At 43.1% G+C, this 20,000-nt stretch overlaps 1 protein-coding gene across 1 annotated transcript in view; it reads right to left on the bottom strand.

The window, feature by feature from the left end:
* LOC147014103 (ADP/ATP translocase 1-like) overlaps positions 1–18,260 on the bottom strand; it is a 32,422-nt gene extending 14,162 nt beyond the window's left edge. The window contains exons 1-2 of the mRNA XM_085851773.1: positions 18,002–18,260; positions 9,435–9,921 (exon numbers count right to left, since the gene is read on the bottom strand). Coding sequence (XP_085707899.1) covers positions 9,435–9,921; positions 18,002–18,112 — 598 coding nt within the window. The 5' untranslated portion in view covers positions 18,113–18,260. The remainder of the gene's footprint in view (positions 1–9,434; positions 9,922–18,001) is intronic.
* Positions 18,261–20,000: the final 1,740 nt, after the last annotated feature.

Genomic DNA, 20,000 nt, shown 5'->3' with positions numbered 1-20,000 from the left:
GAGAGAGAGGTGTGAGGCGAAAGTTCCTTAATCTCGTCATGTATAGGTGTTAGTGTATCGTGTACCTCCATGGGATGCTCCGCTTGAGCTTTCCCATCTCAAGAGTTGGCGTGTTATCTCCGGCTTAGTCACTTTGCTTGGGCTCGTGGCAATGTGCCCTCCGCACTGGTCCTCAAGAAGAATGTAGACCTCAGTCGCACATCAACCGCGGTCGGTCAGTTGTTAGCACAGTGAATTGTTGTTAGCACAGTCAGTTGTTAGCACAGATCTCCTCTGTCAAGAGCCAGCAAAGGGCAGAGGCAATGAGGAGCAGCCAATGCAGAGCTGAGAGGAGCAGAGAAGAAGAGGGCAAAGCAGAGAGCGAGCGGCTCCGCCTTTTATAAGCCCCGGGCTAAGGGTGGAGTGACGACCCAAAAGCGACGCGTTGTGACCTGAACCCTGCTTCTGCATTGGGCCACAGCAGCCTGAGACACGCCCTGCCAGGCTCCTGTGGCCGGAAATGGTCACATTTACCCATCCGGCTTGACATGGCCTTGAGCTCCTAACTCAACATAGGGTATGAGCTGGGATCCTGGCCCCGAACGTGCGCCGAGTGCAGTCTGAATGCCGAACAGCAATGCACACCCGCCACCCACGGGTCCCCTCTCATGAGCCAAAATGCACACCCAGTCAAAACTCCAGGATTGCCCTTCCTGCAACCCATCCTCGCTGCCCCTGTCTTGCCATGTTCTGGTGACTGGACGAGGGTCAGATCAATCCCGTGTGCTCACGCCATACATCCCCAGTGAGATACGGTCAAGCTATTAACATCCGTTGCTCAGCCCCACTTCACACAGTTTGAGGACAGCCTGAGTTGTGCAGTACTCCGTATCTTGGCGAATTGTAGGGATGCAGAGGCACGAGAATATTTTTTCACGTGTGCGGAAAGTGTTGGTGGTCGAAGTAATGAGTTTTGGGTGAGTGAGGGGTGAGCAAGGTGAGATGCCAGTTAGAAATTGGCGTGCAGATCTGAATAAAATAATGGCACGCGATGCGTGTGCTGTTCAGTATCGATTGTGCAGCATGCCCAGTTGGTTCCAAGGCACATAAGGCTGCTTGCTGTTGTGTGCTCATTCAACTGCATTTTGCATGGCGTGTATGCTTGCTGGTTTGATTTGTACCATGGCTAAAAGGAAAGGGTTGGAATAGAAATCACAATAGAAGATAGAGATATAGTTAATAGACCAAGCTATAAGACACAGCAACGCACTTCATCCCATTAACTGACGAGACATGAGGGGAAGGTCTAATTGCACAAAGATTAACGACATAACTTCCATGCACAAGTACCCGCACAGGCACCGGCAGCGCCACACCCCATGATCCAGTGAATCCATGACTCCCCAGGCCCGACCCAGACGTCTGTTGACCTCTGGCTCACAGCCAGGCCAGCAGAGACATGAATATCGCTGCCAAGATAAGTGAACCTCTCAGTGACCTCAACATCCTTGCCACAAACAAGTACAGACAGGATAGCAGCATCCAAGATGTGAATGAAAGCCTGGATCTTAGTTTTGACCCAGGAAACCGTAATCCCAGTGGCTCCGACTCCTCATTCAGCACTTCGAGGGCCCCCAAAAGGATGTCTGGAGTCTCTGCAAAGATGAGAACGTCATCTGCAAAATTAAGGTCAGAGATCTTGATGTTCCCAAACGATGCACCGCAGCTTGATCTCTCCAACATTCTCCCGAGAATCCAGTCCATACAAGTGATGTGGGGCCAGTACACACCCCCTGATGAACTGCAGTAACAACTGGAAATAAGTCAGAGATGGTGTCACCACATCTCACAGCACTCTCAGTACCAGAGAATCGTTCAGACATCAGATTGATCAGTTTTGGTGGCCCCCCCACGAAGACCGAGAATCTTCCAGAGGGCATCCCGATTCACTTAATCAAACACTTTACAGAGATCAATATAGGCTACAAGCAGCCCTTGCCAAAACTCTCATCTGCATTCGGTGAGGACCTAAAGAGCAAGGATATGGTCAATCATTGATCTCTTTTTGTTGTAAAGCCTGACTGCTCTGGACGCTGGTGCTCAAGCAGATGGTGGCGAACCCGATCAATAAAATTATCCGAGCAAAGACCTTGCCCAGCACTGAGAGCAGCGTCACCCCTCGGTAGTTGTGGCAGTCTTCGCGATCACCCTTCCCTTTCCAGAGAGGGACAACAAGGCCCCTCTTCCAGTCAGTTGGGATGATGCCTGTGTTCCAGGCAGAGCACAAAACTGCATGCAATGATACGAGTGCAGCATTTCCACCAGCCTTGAGAAGTTCAGCATGGATGCCACAGATCCCTGGAGCTTTAACCCATTTCAACTGGTTCACCGCAGTCTGTTTCCACAAACGAAGGTGCACCACAGTTGATTGGAGGGTTAGCAATAGGGATTGTAAAACCCTTGATGTCCAACTCGACAGCTGGGGGATCAGTCTGGTACAACCGCTTAAAGTAACTGGCCCAGTAGGCCTTCACTTCAGACTCCTCTGTCAAGAGCCCACCACCCTCTGCTCTAACTGCAGCACACCGAGAGATGGGCTTTGAGGAACACAATGCGCGAATTCCCCTGTAAGCAGGACGAAAATCACTTGACCACAGGTGATGCTCTACCCCCTCACAGATTCTTTTCACATAGGCCTCCTTGTCCATCCTTAATGCACGTACAGTTTTATGCCTCAGCTCCCTGAACAGCTCAGCTCTGCCATTCAGCCTGGCCCTGCGACTCTTGTAAATGGTATCCAGTGTCCCTTGAGACAAAATTCTTCTTTGCCCCATGGTGAGCTCCAAGACATCCACCGGCAACATCGAGGACAGTGGTGTTGAAGGCACTCCACAACTCTTCAGAATTTCCCCAAAGCACCCAGACCCCCCCCCCCAAATATCCACTCAGCCTGTTTGCAAACTCATCAGCTCCCCTCTCATCCTTGAGCTTGCCAACATCCAGCCTCGGCTGGGATGGTACCATTCTCCTTGATTTAAGCTGTAACTTCAGAGTTGTTACAACAAGCTTGTGGTCAGTATTGAGGAACTGAGCACTCCGGTCGACCCTGCAGTTCTGGATCATCCTGCAGCGACCATCAACGAGGACATGGTCAATCTCCTTTGCCACACCGCCAGCGTTAGAATACCAAGTCCAGCGACGAGCTTGTGGGCGCTAAAACCATGAACCAGCCACCCTAAGTCCGTGACTTCTTGCAAAGTCAAGGAACTTCATGCTCTTCTGGTTCACAGTTCCTGACCAATGGGGACCAACACATGTCTCATAACCATTACTATCAGTTCCAGTCGATGCATTGAAATCCCCCAAGACGAGAAGAGTATCTCGCCTGGGGCACTGATCAACCACAAACTCGAGCGTGGCATAGAATGCATCCTTCATGGTGAGATCACTCACCTCAGTCAGAGCATATCCAGAGACCAGGGAAACGACACCCAAGGAATGACAAATCCTTTGTCTCATAATACACTTGTTGACCGGTGTTACCTCAATTATCATTGGAGTCAGCATATTGGACACAGCTGCAGTAACTCCTTGGGCATGGTAACCATCACAGCGACCAGACCAATAGTAGGTGTGACCACCCATTATGATTTCTCCACAATCCGGTCTCTGAATCTCAGAGAGTGTTGCAATACTGATGTCCAAATGCTTGAGCTGAGATGATAACAGAGACAGGTGATCAGCCTCTCTTAGGGATAGGACATTCCAGGCACCCACCCGAAGGGACCGCCTCAGGTTAACCCAAGAAGACCGCCGTCTGGTGGATGACTCCTCAGCACCACTCGGACACACTCTCCTGCAATCTGACCCACGGAGGTTACCCCGTGGTTTCCCTCCTATCATCAAAGATTGGGGGTCCCGAAGGCTTTGCCCCAATCCTGTCCTCCGGCAAGCTGCCCTGCGAAGGGAATGGTTCCCTGCTGCTAAATTAATTTTTTCCCATCGGGCTGTGAATTTCAAGTGGTATTTACAAAAAAACCAAAAACAATCTGGGTGTCAAGTTAGACGAATGTTGTTCGTCTTCCGGCTGCTCCCGTTAGGGGTCACCACAGCGGATCATCCGTTATAATCCGCATACTGATTTGGCACAGGTTTTACGCCGGATGTCCTTCCTGACGCAACCCTGGTCACCTCTTACGACACAGGGATAAGGATTGAAGAATAACCCCCCCCAAAAAATTATCAATTTTTTTGTTAAATCTTGTCGCAAATCTGTGGCCGCAGCACGCAAGGGCTTTAAACAAAAACCCGCTTTTGATTCCTACCGAGCCATTTTTTTATCGCCTTCAACTTGCCATGTATGCATTGGGAACCTATAGATTGCAGGTTCAAATCCAGGGGAAGGCAAGCAGTATTAAGGATTTGGACTCTGACCTTCATGAAGTCAACCTGGACTCAAAATAACTGTCACATCCTCTTGGATTGGCAGTTAAAAACAACAAGTGGTGCCAGGCACAACTAATCCCGCCCATTTAAGGCATAAAGTTATTTTGGGGATAAAATTTAAATTTGATACATCCTTAACCCCGATCTTCACAAATATGCATTTTTCACTATAGGATTGTTAGGATTTTAAGTGACAAATAGAATAAGGTTCACTTTAAGCTTAGTTTGAAGTAAATCAGATCATTTTTGACGAAGTTATGAGCGAAAAACAATTTTGACCTTTTTGTGACCTTGACCTTTGATCCAATTGGACCCAAAAGTTAATGGGGTCGTCCAAGGTTCATTGCCCACCTGTGGATTAAATTTGATAGTGTTTGTGAAAGCAGTTTTGCTGTAAAGTGACAGACAAACAAACAGACAAACAAACAGACAAACAAACCGGACGATTACAATATCCCGCTCCCGCGGTCACGGATATAGAACGTGCGTGCGTGCATACGTCCGTGTCCGCATTTTGTGTAGAGCAAACAAGGACATCATTCACTGGAGGAAATTGAAACTTCACCACATGTTACATAACCATGTGGCATTGCGCATACTGAGCATACATCGAAATTTTTCAAACTATAATTTGTACATATTTATCTCAGGAAGTATAGATATATGTGATTACAAATTTGCTGCCAGAAGAGTTCGCTCGCACTCAGGGTCACCAAGAGCGAGAATAGGTCCTGGGGCAGGGCTCCTTCATGCGGGACCCCTTCAATTTGTTTTTTTAACAACCTGTCCGGAGGTTTACGTATTTTCGTCGTCAGAAACACATGCTGCGTTTAAGAGAAATTGGAGTGTTATTCACTTATTCCTACATGCAGATTCGTTTAACACACTTAATCCGGAAACATGGAGTGTTTAAGGGGAATGTTCGGGTTATTGACTTATTCCTACATGCAGATTCGTTTAACACACTTCCTCCAGACGGGGTGTTGGCGACACTTCTGTGTTCATTTACGTCATTACACGTTTGTGATCATGTAAATCGTTCCCACCGTAGTTTATTTTAATATGGAATAGGCAAAGCCTAGAAGCGAACATAGAATTCTTCTTACATTCGCTTCTGACTTTACCTATTACCTCAACATTACCTTCACACCAACAACTACACCGCCAAGAACAGGATCTCATTTGAAAAAAAAAATCCTCAACATTACCTTCACAATGACAACTGCACCGCCTAGAACAGGATCTCATCTAAAAAAAATATATATTACCTCAACATTACCTTCACAACAACAACTACACCGCCGAGAACAGGATCTCATCGAAAAAATAAATATTACCTCAACATTACCTTCACAACAACTACACCGCCAAGAACAGGATCTCATCAAAAAAAAAAAATATTACCTCAACATGACCTTCACAACAACAACAACACTGCCGCGAACAGGACCTCATCTGAAAAAATTTTTTTCCTTAACATTACCTTCACAACGACAACTGCACCGCCTAGAACAGGACCTCATCTGAAAAAATAAATATTACCTCAACATTACCTTCACAACAACAACTACACCGCCTAGAACAGGATCTCATCTAAAAAAATTAATATTACCTCAACATTACCTTCACAACAACAACTACACTGCTGAGAACAGGATCTCATCTGCAAAAATAAATATTACCTCAACATTACCTTCACAACAACAACTACACCGCCGAGAACAGGAACTCATCTAAAAAAATTAATATTACCTCAACATTACCTTCACAACAACAACTACACCGCCTAGAACAGGATCTCATCTAAAAAAATAAATATTACCTCAACATTACCTTCACAACAACTACACCGCCTAGAACAGGACCTCATCTAAAAAAATTAATATTACCTCAACATTACCTTCACAACAACAACTACACTGCTGAGAACAGGATCTCATCTGCAAAAATAAATATTACCTCAACATTACCTTCACAACAACAACTACACCGCCTAGAACAGGATCTCATCTAAAAAAATTAATATTACCTCAACATTACCTTCACAACAACAACTACACTGCTGAGAACAGGATCTCATCTGCAAAAATAAATATTACCTCAACATTACCTTCATAACAACAACTACACCGCCTAGAACAGGATCTCATCTAAAAAAATTAATATTACCTCAACATTACCTTCACAACAACAACTACACTGCTGAGAACAGGATCTCATCTGCAAAAATAAATATTACCTCAACATTACCTTCACAACAACAACTACACCGCCGAGAACAGGAACTCATCTAAAAAAATTAATATTACCTCAACATTACCTTCACAACAACAACTACACCGCCTAGAACAGGATCTCATCTAAAAAAAATAAATATTACCTCAACATTACCTTCACAACAACAACTACACCGCCTAGAACAGGACCTCATCTGAAAAAAAAATTTTCCTTAACATTACCTTCACAACGACAACTACACCGCCTAGAACAGGATCTCATCGAAAAAAATTAATATTACCTCAACATTACCTTCACAACAACAACGACACCGCCTAGAACAGGATCTCATCTAAAAAATTAATATTACCTCAACATTACCTTCACAACAACAACGACACCGCCTAGAACAGGATCTCATCTAAAAAATTAATATTACCTCAACATTACCTTCACAACAACAACGACACCGCCTAGAACAGGATCTCATCTAAAAAATTAATATTACCTCAACATTACCTTCACAACAACAACGACACCCCAAAGAACAGGATCTCATCTAAAAAAATAAATACCAGAAGCGAACATAGAATTCTTCTTACATTCGCTTCTAACTTTACCTATAACTTGTTCACAACTGTATACGCAATTTCTGGTTACTTTGGCCTGGATTCGGGATCAGCGATGAAATAACGTAAATCACGATTAAAAAATATTTTTTGATGATGTGGGAGATATCTTTATTAAAATCAGTGGAGGAAATATACACCATGTCTGATATTATTTGGGTCTTTCATGTCTCCGACGATGCCTTTATCTCCCGGCATGCATCATTTCCCATGACAAAAAACGGAAACAAAAAAACCGGAAGAAAAAGGGTCATAGCCAACGACACGGATACCAAATTGCCAGAGTATTGTGTTGTTGTTGTTGTTGTTGTTTTTTATTCTCTCATGTGCACGCGTTAAGTAGTATTCACAAGATAGAAATAAAACCCAATCGTGTTTATACACCGCACAGCGTTTAAAAAAAAACCGGAAGCAAAAGGGTCATAGCCAACGACATGGATTTCAAATTGCCAGGGTATTGTGTTGTTGTTGTTTCCTATTCTCTCATGTGCACACGTTAAGTATGAAGCTCACTACGTTTGCTATGAGGTAGGGTGAGTCACTCACTGCCCATGGCAATGGCGTGCTGGGTAATCAGCCTGAGTGGCTTGGAGGGAGACATAAAATAAAGTTTCCCCCTGTTTTATTGGGTAGTCGATCTAGTCGAAATTTTTTTTTTCCAAAAAAAAATGTTTTTGAAATTTGTTCTCCCCTTATCACTTTTTCCGTCGATATGTTTGTCTGTCCCTCTGTTCGATCCAGTGCTCCGTTAATACAATGGCGATTTCGATGAAACTTGGTTGGTAGGTTCATACCATGACCTAGTTGTGTGCAAATGAAAACCGTTGCTATGGACACCACCGTTGCCTCGCAACGGGACTTTGAAATTTTTAAAAAATCATAAAAAATTCCTTTTTTCGAAAATAAAAAAAATCGAGCCACGAGCGACTGTGGGCAGTACATTCAGCCGTATTGTCAAAAATTTCCAGCCGGATCCTATTATATGAAAACTATCAGAGAAGATCGACTTTGAATAAACCCTGGTCGAAAACAATAAAAAAAAACTAAGTTCGTTATATCTCAGAGACTATTAGTCAGATACACATGAAAATGGTATGGTAGTTCATGGTATGTCCTAGTTATGTGTGAGAAAGAACCGTTGCTATGGACCCCTCCGTTGCCTAGCAACAGCTGACTACCCATGTCCGCCTACCGGCTTGTCATTATATGAGCCAAGTCAAAAAAAGTGAAGGAATAATTACGAGAAATGTTATGTATGTATATATGTAAATATATATATATATATATATATATATATATATATATATATGTATATGTGTATGTATGTATATGTATGTATACATGTATATGTATGTATACATGTATGTGTATGTATGTATATGTATATGCATGTATATGTATGTAGTCTTACGATTGGGACCGGGCCCCGGGGTAGTTACTCCGTTTGCCCCCCCCCCCCCCCCGACATCCTGCTCTCACAAAGTCCTTCTCAAGGCTACGCAAGGTAAGTATTTTACGGATACCATCTCATTACAGGAGGTCATTCTGAATGAATATGGGTACTACCCTCTCCTATACTTTCCACTTAAACACAAAAAGGTAGGCCAATGTGTACCAGTGCCTTTCCCTAAACCCAAATACTGCACCTGCTTGATATTACACTTCCATCTATTAAAAGTATTGATTTACAGCGTTTTCACCAAGGTATACAATCATGCATAATGGACTTTAATGCACAAACGAGCCCCTGAGAAGTAAACTCGGCTGTCCCACACACAAGGCCAAAGTGAGGTTGATGTACTGACGTCACACATCTGAGTTTGATCTTTGTTCAATGGAAGTTTCCACTTAAGTACACATTTGGTGTTATTGGCATACTCTTGCATTTCAGTGTTAATACTTCTTAACAAAAGGTTTGAGGCCAATACTAATCTTAATGGAGTGGAAATTGAATTAGATTCAAAATGGGAACCTGGATTTTAGAACCCCCTCCCCCATCACCCCCAAACCTCCTCTGCCTCCACTTTCCACAGAACCTTTATCAAGTTGGGTACAGCAGTTTACTTTCCAGCAACTCAATTGAAATGCATTTTTATCTGAAAACTTCAAATGATCTGATGACAGGGTCGGTGGTCACTCCAATATGCGCATCTGCATTCATACCTTTGGCTGTGTCATAGACACCGAAATAGGCAGCACGGTAGATGATGATTCCTTGCACAGAGACGTTGAAGCCCTGGTAGAGACCACGCACACCATCCGATCGAAAAATCTTCGTGAGGCAGTCGCCTAGGCCCTTAAACTCACGCTCGCTAAGCCCTTTGCCGACGTCTGCTGCAAGTCGCGTTCGGGCAAAGTCTAGAGGGTACACGAAGCACAGCGAGGTGGCACCGGCTGCTCCACCCGATGCTAGATTTCCAGCAAAGTAGCGCCAGAACTGTTTGTTCTTGTCCACACCACCCAAGAAGACTTGCTTGTACTTATCCTTGAACGCAAAGTTGAGTGCCTGTGTTGGAAAGTATCGGATCACGTTGGCCAAATTTCCACGCCAGAAACTTAAGAATCCCTGCTCCTTGGGGATGCGGATGACACAGTCCATGATTCCTTTGTACTGCATTTCTGTCGAGATCTGCTTGCTGACATGTTGCACCTATGAGAGAAAAGATACAAAACTGTAAACGTCTTGTATCATGTGCAAAGACGTACAGCAAATTGTCATAAGACCTGTGAAAATTCCTCTGTGACGAATATGATAATCATTCTGAAATTTTTCCAGTCGTATTTTGGCAGGATACAAAGAAGAAGATGAAGAACCACTCCTTTCGTGTCTTTAGACAATAATGATTGTGTTCATAGAGTTTTGCCCATGATAGAGGCTGTACTTGCACAATGAACTAGCACCCATCTCATCATCACCAATCATCTACCCTCATATTTGAGGCAGCAACATAAACAAAAGTGATAGGACCATTTAACTACACAAACTGGTCTCGATAATAAATGCAAAACCATGTTGATAATTACCTCCCCCCCCCCTCCCGAATGCAATATTGGTGATCAACTCTGGAAAGTCCACACAAAGTAAGCAAATTATTATTATCTTTATCGTTGCACACTTTACATGTAGAAGTAGAATGGCACTCGGTGGAGCGCATACCTACTCTGCCAAGCTGAACAGTTTAGGTTTTGTAACCCACTGCTAGGCTGGATTTGCATCAAGACCAGGGACCAAAATCGAATTGGCTTGTTCTTGTCACCTAACCAACCTGCCCACCAAGTTTTGTTATAATCCGTCAATAACTTTTTGGGATATCATGCTATATATCGTTTTTGGCCCTATCTCTCAATAGTGAAGATTCACTTTAAAAAAAATTAAACAAATTCTCGTGTCTGGATCCAGATCTTCACCAAAGTCGAATCAATTCGTCCTTGTCACATATCCATCCCGTCCACTGAAGTTCGTCCAAATCCGTCCATAACTTTTTGAGATGTCCTGCTCACAGACAAACAAACAGACAGACAGACAGACAGACAGGGGTGAAAACATAACCTCTGTCCACCTTTGGTGGTCAAAGTAATCATAAAAAACATCATTCTGCAATTCCATACCTTCCAGCACACAAATAAACCCCTTTCTGGGGAGCAGGTGGAGTTCTGATTTGTGTTTGCAATGGTGCGAATGCAGGTAAACTGCCAATTCCTTTATGTGTCACATCCATCAATTTCCCAAACCCCCATCAGAGAAAAACCTCCATAGTCATAATCCTTTTCTCTCCTGGTTTCAACAGCAATATCATCAGATCCTCTCAGCCGACACACCATCAATATAAGCACACGTGTGCTGTGATTCTGCACATTAGCAGCCATAAACTCTATTGCTACTTCAGTGACTGCATACAAATCGGGAGGAGAAACTGCTGAACTCGATCACTCGGGTCCGCATCCCAACACAACATCTGCCAATACTCTTGACAGATGAAATGCTCATGACAAGTTGTGAACACCAAGGCTCAAATTAATCCTGGACAGGACATCACTCCACTCTTTGCTGAACAACCATGGGAATAGAACCTGCAACAGTGAGGGCAACGCAACAAGGCTATGCCGACTCAACCACATACCTGCTCACCACATCCAAAAGTAGGTTAAAAAGAAAGAAAGAATATTTTTCCAAATTTTGAAAACCCATTCCATCCACATACAAATATGGAATATCTTGCTTGAATGGATCTGAAATCAATTCATACCAGACATTCCTTATCAGTGGCAAGTTTTTGAAATGTTTGTGGGAGCACCATTTTATTTTTCCCTGTTCCACACAATCCAATTCTGCTTTCAAGGATGTGTGCCAAAATGCTAAATATGAGGAACTGCACTACCTCAGCACAACTCTGATGAGAGGTAAAACTTGTGTGTATACTCGTGTATACTGGGGCTATCATGGGCCTGATTGGTGACAGCCAATCAATTAGCTCAGAGCTTGTCATGAATTGCGAGCGATTGCTCGCATGCACCTTATACTTGCCTTGCATTTGTTTGGGTCGAGAAATTTGTTGCTCGCCTTGTTTTTTTTTTAAATAGAGTCAAGGCTGGTGTAAAAGCCAGTATACTGAACAGATCAGGACGTAACAGGCCAAAAGGAACCGTGGAGTGGGGGGGGGAAGGAGTTGGACACCAACAATGTGGAGTTGAAGGACAATATAGAGGGAAGCATGGACAAACATTGGGTGTAGGGAGGAATGGGGGTCAGGAAATGATGCATGGGGTGGACAAGATGGGTACAGAAGGAAACTCTCAGGAGAGAAAAACTGGTAATTTTGGAAGGGAAAGGGATTGGGGTGGGGTGGTTAATTAGGGTAGAAAAAAATCATGGTTTTGGATTGGGGGTGATCTGAGATGGTGGTGAATTGCTGTCTTGAAGACCTGGAGGCAATGAGGAGATTGACGAGGACATGGAAGTTAGTTCCACAGGTGGGAAAAGAGAGGAATGCCTCCATAAATTTCTTTGTTTTTCTTTATTTCTTTGACTTTGAGAAGATAGTCATTCAAGCATATGCTGAGACCACCCTGCATTATTCTGTAAATGGAATTTCCTTTTTTACCTCCACCACCAAAGTTGGATGGAGGTTATATTTTCACCTCTGTTTGTCTGTTTGTTTGTCTGTGTGCAGGATATCTCAATAGTTATGAACAGATTTGGTGGACAGGTTGGGTGTGTGACGAGGCCAAATTGATTTGATTTTGGTGAAGATCTGCATCTGGAGACTATAATTTTTAAAGTGATTCTTCTCCATTGAGAGATAGGACCAAATAAAATATATAAGTATATATAATCGATGTACGACTCCAAAGTGTGAGTGGCGAGACCGCCGGAACTGCATCCCAGTCTGTCGGTAATTGCATCAATAACCGGCCTTAACTGGTTGGTAACTACGGGAGGTAACAACATTGTCATTGACTTGTGGCATTATAAATTACATTTGCCATCGTAATTAGCGCTGCAAAACGCTTTCCTGGGAGCTGCAGACAGTATGTGTGTTATGGCAGTGATGTCATGATGTTTGTCTCATGTTGGAGAACGACATTAATATATAATATATATATATATATATATCTTCTTCTTCTTCTTCTTTCGGCTGCTCCCGTTATGGGGTCGCAACAGCGGATCATCCGTATGATCCGCATCATGATTTGGCACATGTTTTACGCTGGATGCCCTTCCTGATGCAACCCTGGTCGCCTCTTACGACACAGGGATATGGTACACCTATTTTAACCGGGGTATACACCGGCCCAGTATACTGGTACTCATTTCGCCGACCTCGGAAGGATGACAGGCTGAGTCAACCCCCTGGTGTATTAATTCAGTGGCTCAACGGGGCTTGAACTCAGGACCTTTTGGATCCCAAGCCGCTGCCCTAACCACTGCGCCAACACCAGGCTATATATATATATATATATATATATATATATATATATATATATATATATATATATATATATATATATATATATATATATATATATATATATACATATATATATATATACATATACATACATATATACATATACGAGGTCCGTCTAAAAAGTAACAGGACAGCCTGCTGTGTGCTCCTCTTACACAACTTGAATGAACAGGTTGCGTCACAGTCTTTTGCAACATTCCAGCAATATATATGATTGGTGATGATTGACTACGCTCAATGTGTGATTTTTTTCCAGGTCGTGCTTTACACGTTGTATGGTCTGAGTCGTCGTGCTACGAGTCATGAACAGAGAGCCAATCCGAAGTTTCATGCCAAGCTTGGAAAAACACCTTCCGAATCCTTCGCAATGCTGCAGCAAGTCTACGGGGAAGAAACGATGTCACGTACACGTGCATTTGAATGGCACAAGAGGTTCAAAGAGGGATGGGAGGAGGTGGAAGACGATCCACAGTCTGGAAGACCTTAAACGAGCAGAACAGCGGACAACATCGAGCGTGTGAAGCAGATGGTGCGCACAGATCATCGACTCATGGTGCGGATGATTGATGAGGAACTTTCCATCAACAAGGACACTGTCTGTAGCATCATCACTGAAAATCTTGAAATGTGCAAGGTGTGCGCAAAGATGGTCCCCAAGCTGTTGTCCGAGGACCAGAAACAGCAAAGAGTCACTGTCTGTCAAGACATTATCGAGCGCCTCGAGGACAATCCAGACCTGCTCGGGAGAGTCATTACTGGCGATGAATCGTGGATATTCGAATACGATCCCGAGACCAAACGGCAGAGTCGTCAGTGGAAAAGTCCAGCATCACCAAGACCAAAGAAAGAAAGGATGTCGAAGTCGAAGGTCAAGGTGATGCTCATCGCGCTTTTTGACATCAAGGGCATCGTCCACTTCGAGTTTCTACCACAGGGTCAAACAGTGAATCAATATGTGTACAAGGAGATCCTCAGGTGCCTCATGAGATCAGTCCGGGACAAGAGGAGGGATCTGTGGGAGAACAACGCCTGGGTGCTCCACCATGACAACACCCCTGCTCACAGTGCCTTGAGCATCTGATAGTTTCTGACGGAGAGGAACGTGCCCACTTTGGAGCAACCCCCATATTCACCAAACTTGGCCACTTGTGATTTTTTCCTATTCCCCAAACTCAAGGGGGTGATTAAGGGGATCTGATTTCCTGATGTGGAGGCCATCAAAAGGGCTGTGATGACGGAGCTCTGGAGGATTCCAGAAGAAGCGTTCCGAGGGTGCATCGAAGTGTGGAAGGAGAGGATGGACAAGTGTGTTCGACTGGAGGGAAACTATTTTGAAGGGGACAGCTGTGATTTCAATATATTTTTTGGAATAAAATTTCTGTGGTCAGTCCTGTTATTTTTTAGATGGACCTCGTACATACTGTATATATATATATATATATATATATATATATATATATATATATATATATATATATATATATACATACATATATATATATATATATATACATACATATATATATATATATATATATATACATACATATATATATATATACATACATATATATATATATATATATATATATACATACATATATATATATATACATACATATATATATATATATATATATATACATACATATATATATATATACATACATATATATATATATATATATATATATATATATATATATATATATATACATATATATATATATATATATATATATATATATACATATATATATATATATATATATATATACATATATATACATATATATATATATATACATATACATATATACACATATATATACATATATATATACATATATATATATATATACATATATATATATATATATATATATATATATATATATATATATATATATATATATACTTTATATTTTTGGGGGGGGAAAATATATAATTTTCTGTATTCCTAAAGTAGACAAAAGATTTTCTATTTATCGGTCATTTTATTTTACAGAGCAAACAATGTCACTCCTATTCTTTGGACTCGTCCACTTCTGTTGATCCGCCATTTTGTTTTCACTGGGCTTTGCTGGTATTCAAAGTCAGGGAACTAGCAATCTCAACGTGTGTGCCTAGGGATCATTTACAAACATGGCCAAAGGCAATTTGGTGTGCATGTCGACCTTTATGAGTTGGCACGATGAACTGACTCAGTTGTTTTGGAATAAAAGAAGAATATGACCAAGACACATCCATCCCATGTGGTGCGTCTGTACTGAAAAGTCTGTGCCTGTCACTCCGATGCAATCAGAGCTCATCCAATGTGCAAAGGTACATCATCGTCGCTACCTTTGCTGCTGGCAAATTCTTGTTATACACTGCGATAATACTTTCAACAGTGTTAAATATTACAGGAAGTCACCAATTTATGTCAAGCCGATAAATGTCTTCATACAAATATTCTTATTTCCCCGGCGCTGTGATTGCACCATCTCATGGCACCTCGGTGATCAGTTCTCCAATCCGGATTCACCGCGCAGCCCGTTCGATAGCTCGACTCCATATTCGCCGCACAACTTACCTGAAAACCCAATCAGGTCAAGGGCAGCATCGTATCGCTCTGGGCATTGCTCCCCTTTGCCTTCCCAGGCCACAAATTTGTCGAGCAGTCCATCTGAGACACAAAGGCCTGCCTCTCCCTCCCTCGAGCCCCTCCACCCTCAATCTGCACCATTAAATTGTCTATTTGTGCACGTAAATTATTTCAATAGCGTTCTGTATCGATTTGTTTAATTTTTGTCTCGAATGTCATGTACTCCTGTGTTCATCATCACTTTGGTTGGAAGTTGACAAATGAATTCCTGTGAATTTATGAGATCAAACAACTTTTTGTCTTATTTCTTATAATGGAGTTATTTCCCCTTAAATTTAATCACTCGCCTCTGCTCGCCCTGGAGAAAATTTTGGAGCGTGATCACTTACTCGCCTGCATTTTGTTCATGACGAGCTCTGTAGCTCCACTCCTCTATATCATTTATGCTTCCTGCATGGGTGGATTCATTTCTGAGCCAGGCCCACCCACTTCCTCTCCCCACCGGTCAAACTTAGTGCACCTCTTCAGCCCACTGTTACGGATCGGGGAGAGGGGAGAGGGGAGGCGATAGATAGACAAAGACACGTGGTCGAGCAGACCAAGACAGGACTTGTACTATTATACTACTTTAAAATACATTTTTAACTAATTAAAATTCCAACATTCTAATCTTAAATTATAAAAATGTTGTTTTTTAAAAAAATTGATTGAAAGTTCAAAGTGGAGTTTGTATATCAAATAAGGGCAAACGTGTTATTACATGTCAGTGTACCTTCACACAGATTACAAGGACATTGGTAGACAACGAATAACCATATCATGGAGTACTCGTCTCTGCTGAAGGTTTGGTTCCATTTTTGCTCTGACGAAGAACTAATGTTCAAAATGTCAGCCGCATCTAGTTTCCCACGGTGGTAAACATACTCTTATCAACAGAGTATCCTTGAACTAAAGCGAGCCAAGCTGTTCATCACAGCCCAAATAAAAGAGCCAACCCATTTTTGTTGAAATATAATGACAAATAATTGTGATCTCATCAGCAGAATTTCATCTTGCTGTCCCATAAAGACAAATTTTTTTTAAATGAAAGCCAGAAGTCAAAACTGATGCTAAAAGATATTCCTCGTTCTCTCTAGACCTTTCTATGTGGACAAGCAGACACGTGGCCCCCGATTATGACATGACGGTGCTATGTTGGGTAACCCGAAGCAAGGGCAATGCTGTCACTTTGAGCCCTGTAGGTCTCAGCTAATTTCAAGGTCACAACGATATGAGCAATCACAGCCCATTCAGTTGCTTCTTGCCACGAGATCATCTTTGTTCAATACATAAAGATCGTCATAATTATATTTTCCCAAAGTACACGGCACCAGTTGGCTCTGCTTTAGCCAATGTCAAATCCATATTGGAAGGGGTTCCTGCGGTTCACATCAATCTTGTTCAATGTACAATCGGTTTATTAAGATGACAATTATGAAACGTGCATTTAATAAGAGAAAGGCAGATGGAGATTCCTTAACGAACATTTGGTCCTGTTTATTGCACTCACAGAGAGGGATGCTTTTCAAATCAGGGTGGCATAAGCAGTCAATGACAGCCATTTGTTTGCAAATGAAGCAATATATAGGCATGTCTACGTGTCTATCAAAAGTGCCACTTACAAACCTGTCATAAAGATTGAAGAATTCAATGAAACAAACAAACAAAAAAAATTAACAAAACATTCTGGCCTAAATATTAGGACCCTGAGAACACAATGAGCCGATGTCGATATCAATGTCAATGTGGGGGATTAAACAGGACATTATCGAGGGTATATATCTTCGACATTATTGGGGTATATATAAAAACAAAGATTTAAAGGTGACAGGTTCGAATGACGTCAAGCTGGAGTAAACGATGTAAATGGTGCCAGTTGCACTCTTCGCGTTGCTTTCACCAATTGCAAGCACGTAGTCGTAGCCTTTTAGGGTGCTGTGCTCTGCCAAGAATAACTCGAATGAGAGCAAACAGGTGTTGGTGCGTTGGAACAGCAAGTGAAGAAACAAACGGGCGGACATCGAGGTTGGGGAATGGTATGTAGAGTGCTTTAGCGCCTGGTAAAAGCTACCTGATGCGGTATACCCATGTCAGTGTGTGCCCAGCAATGACGCACAAGGCAACCCTTTCCCTACCTGTAATAATAGCTTCACACGCTCTATTGGAGCCACAGCCGTCTTGGAAATGGCCGCGGCGATTCCACCAGCGAGAAAGTCCTTGAGGAAGCTCATCATCTGGTTACTCATGGTTGCTCCTTGGATATCCCGATTACTCACTGGCGATAAAACAATCAGATGAGTGTCGGTGTGCGACCCACAGCCCGTTTCCTTTTCGCGCGCACTTCTTATATAAAGGGATGGCTCCGCCCAGCAGGCCCGGGCCACGTGGGATGCACAAAAACAGCCGACCACGTGCTCAGTGTGACCTTGGTGCACGCACGTTCGCTGTAGATCATATTATGCTTTACGTCTGGAGCTTATCCGCTTTGGGTGAAACATCAAAAGGAATGAAAACATCGAATCAAGGACACACGGAAGGAAACCGATACAGCCGACAGGTTAAGACATCAAAATGGCCTGTTATTCCGATCCACACCATGAACCTATAAATCTAACAACATCTACAGCCCTTCAGGTAGGGCATTTGGCCAGGGTACCCGCACACAATGGCTAACTTAAGGAATACCATGGAACCTTTAAGAACATTCAGGGAGACGTAGGACAGCAGGATTTACGTTGATTAACATCTGAAGGACGGCGTGCTCCAAGATGCAGCGCGTCAACAGGGGTAAGTAAGGACATCAAATAACTGGCTCCTCTTCCTCCTCCTCCTCTTCCTCCTCTTCCTCCTCTTCCTCCTCTTCCTCCTCTTCCTCTCAGGGGTGGAAACTAGACGAGATAACTTAATGGCGTGTACGTTGCCAATTGAGCTTTCCACCCTGATCATGTTAAATCCAAATCATCCCAATGATCCACAAATGACCACAACGTAGTAAGTCCAACTCCATTGTTGTGTCGATGTGAAGTTCGGGATAGTGGTGTAAGGTTGCTCGATTTTATAAAAACAAACTTTGAGGGTGTGAGAAGTTAGTGATTTGTGAGCTTTCGATTAGGTAAAGTTAATGAGTGGACTGACTGTCTGCATCGTCTAGTAGTGGGAAAACTTCAAGGAGCACGAGCACATTACTCAGAGGGTGATTACGTCATCCTCACACAGTGACTGACACACACACACACACACACACACACACACACACACACACACACACACACACACACACACACACACACACACACACACACACTGGCCAATTACATTTTTCATGTGAGTAAACTTACACATGCAATTCTGACAACTCATCCCCTCCCCCCACCCCCCAAAGCCTCAACGTCCCCTCACAACGCTGTCCCATCTTTGCTTCCCCCCCCTCCCCCAACCCCAAGTCCTGACCCTCCCCTCCCAACCTTAAGGCATCAATCCCCTCCCGACTTCAAGCCATCCAACCCCTCTCCTCCCATCCCCCCCACAACTCCTCAATACTCACTCCTCCAGAACTCCTCAAAACCCTCTCCCACCAAAAAAGTCCTGAATCCCCACTTCTCCAAGCCTAACCTCTCCCTTCCAAATCTGTCCCATCTTCTCCACGCCCTGCTCACCCTCCTCCCACTCACAAAAGCAAACATCGAAATGGAGGAATATTTAAAGCTTTCCCCTCCCCTGTCGTGCAATCGACTTCACAAAAACCCATCACAGTCACCCGTCCAACTCACAGTTTTTTTTGAGATGAAATAGTTGGAAATAATGCCAAGAACCTGCGTGACCTCCACAGTAACATCGCTGCTTGAAAAAAGTTCCACATCGGTATTTGGTCGGTGGACAAACAACAGAACGCTGCATTGATCACTGAGGCCTATTAAGGCCTATTCACAAGGCCCGGACGCTGCATCGATCACTGAGGCCTATGAGGCCTGTTCACAAGGCCCGCAACACAAATCGGCTTAAAATCCTTTTCACTGTCGCTTTGATCGTTTTACACTGAAGGGAATACTTTAGGGAGGGCATGGCGATCGTGAATTTGACCGCTTCGAAGATATCTGACCACATCACAGTAAGCACCAAAATGGCGGCTCAAGT

This window comes from Eptatretus burgeri, chromosome 13 (assembly GCF_056783735.1).
Source record: "Eptatretus burgeri isolate ZD-2024b chromosome 13, Ebu_testis_v1, whole genome shotgun sequence".
NCBI classification, from domain to species: Eukaryota; Metazoa; Chordata; class Myxini; order Myxiniformes; family Myxinidae; genus Eptatretus; species Eptatretus burgeri.
This window is presented reverse-complemented; position numbering and strand designations above follow the sequence as displayed.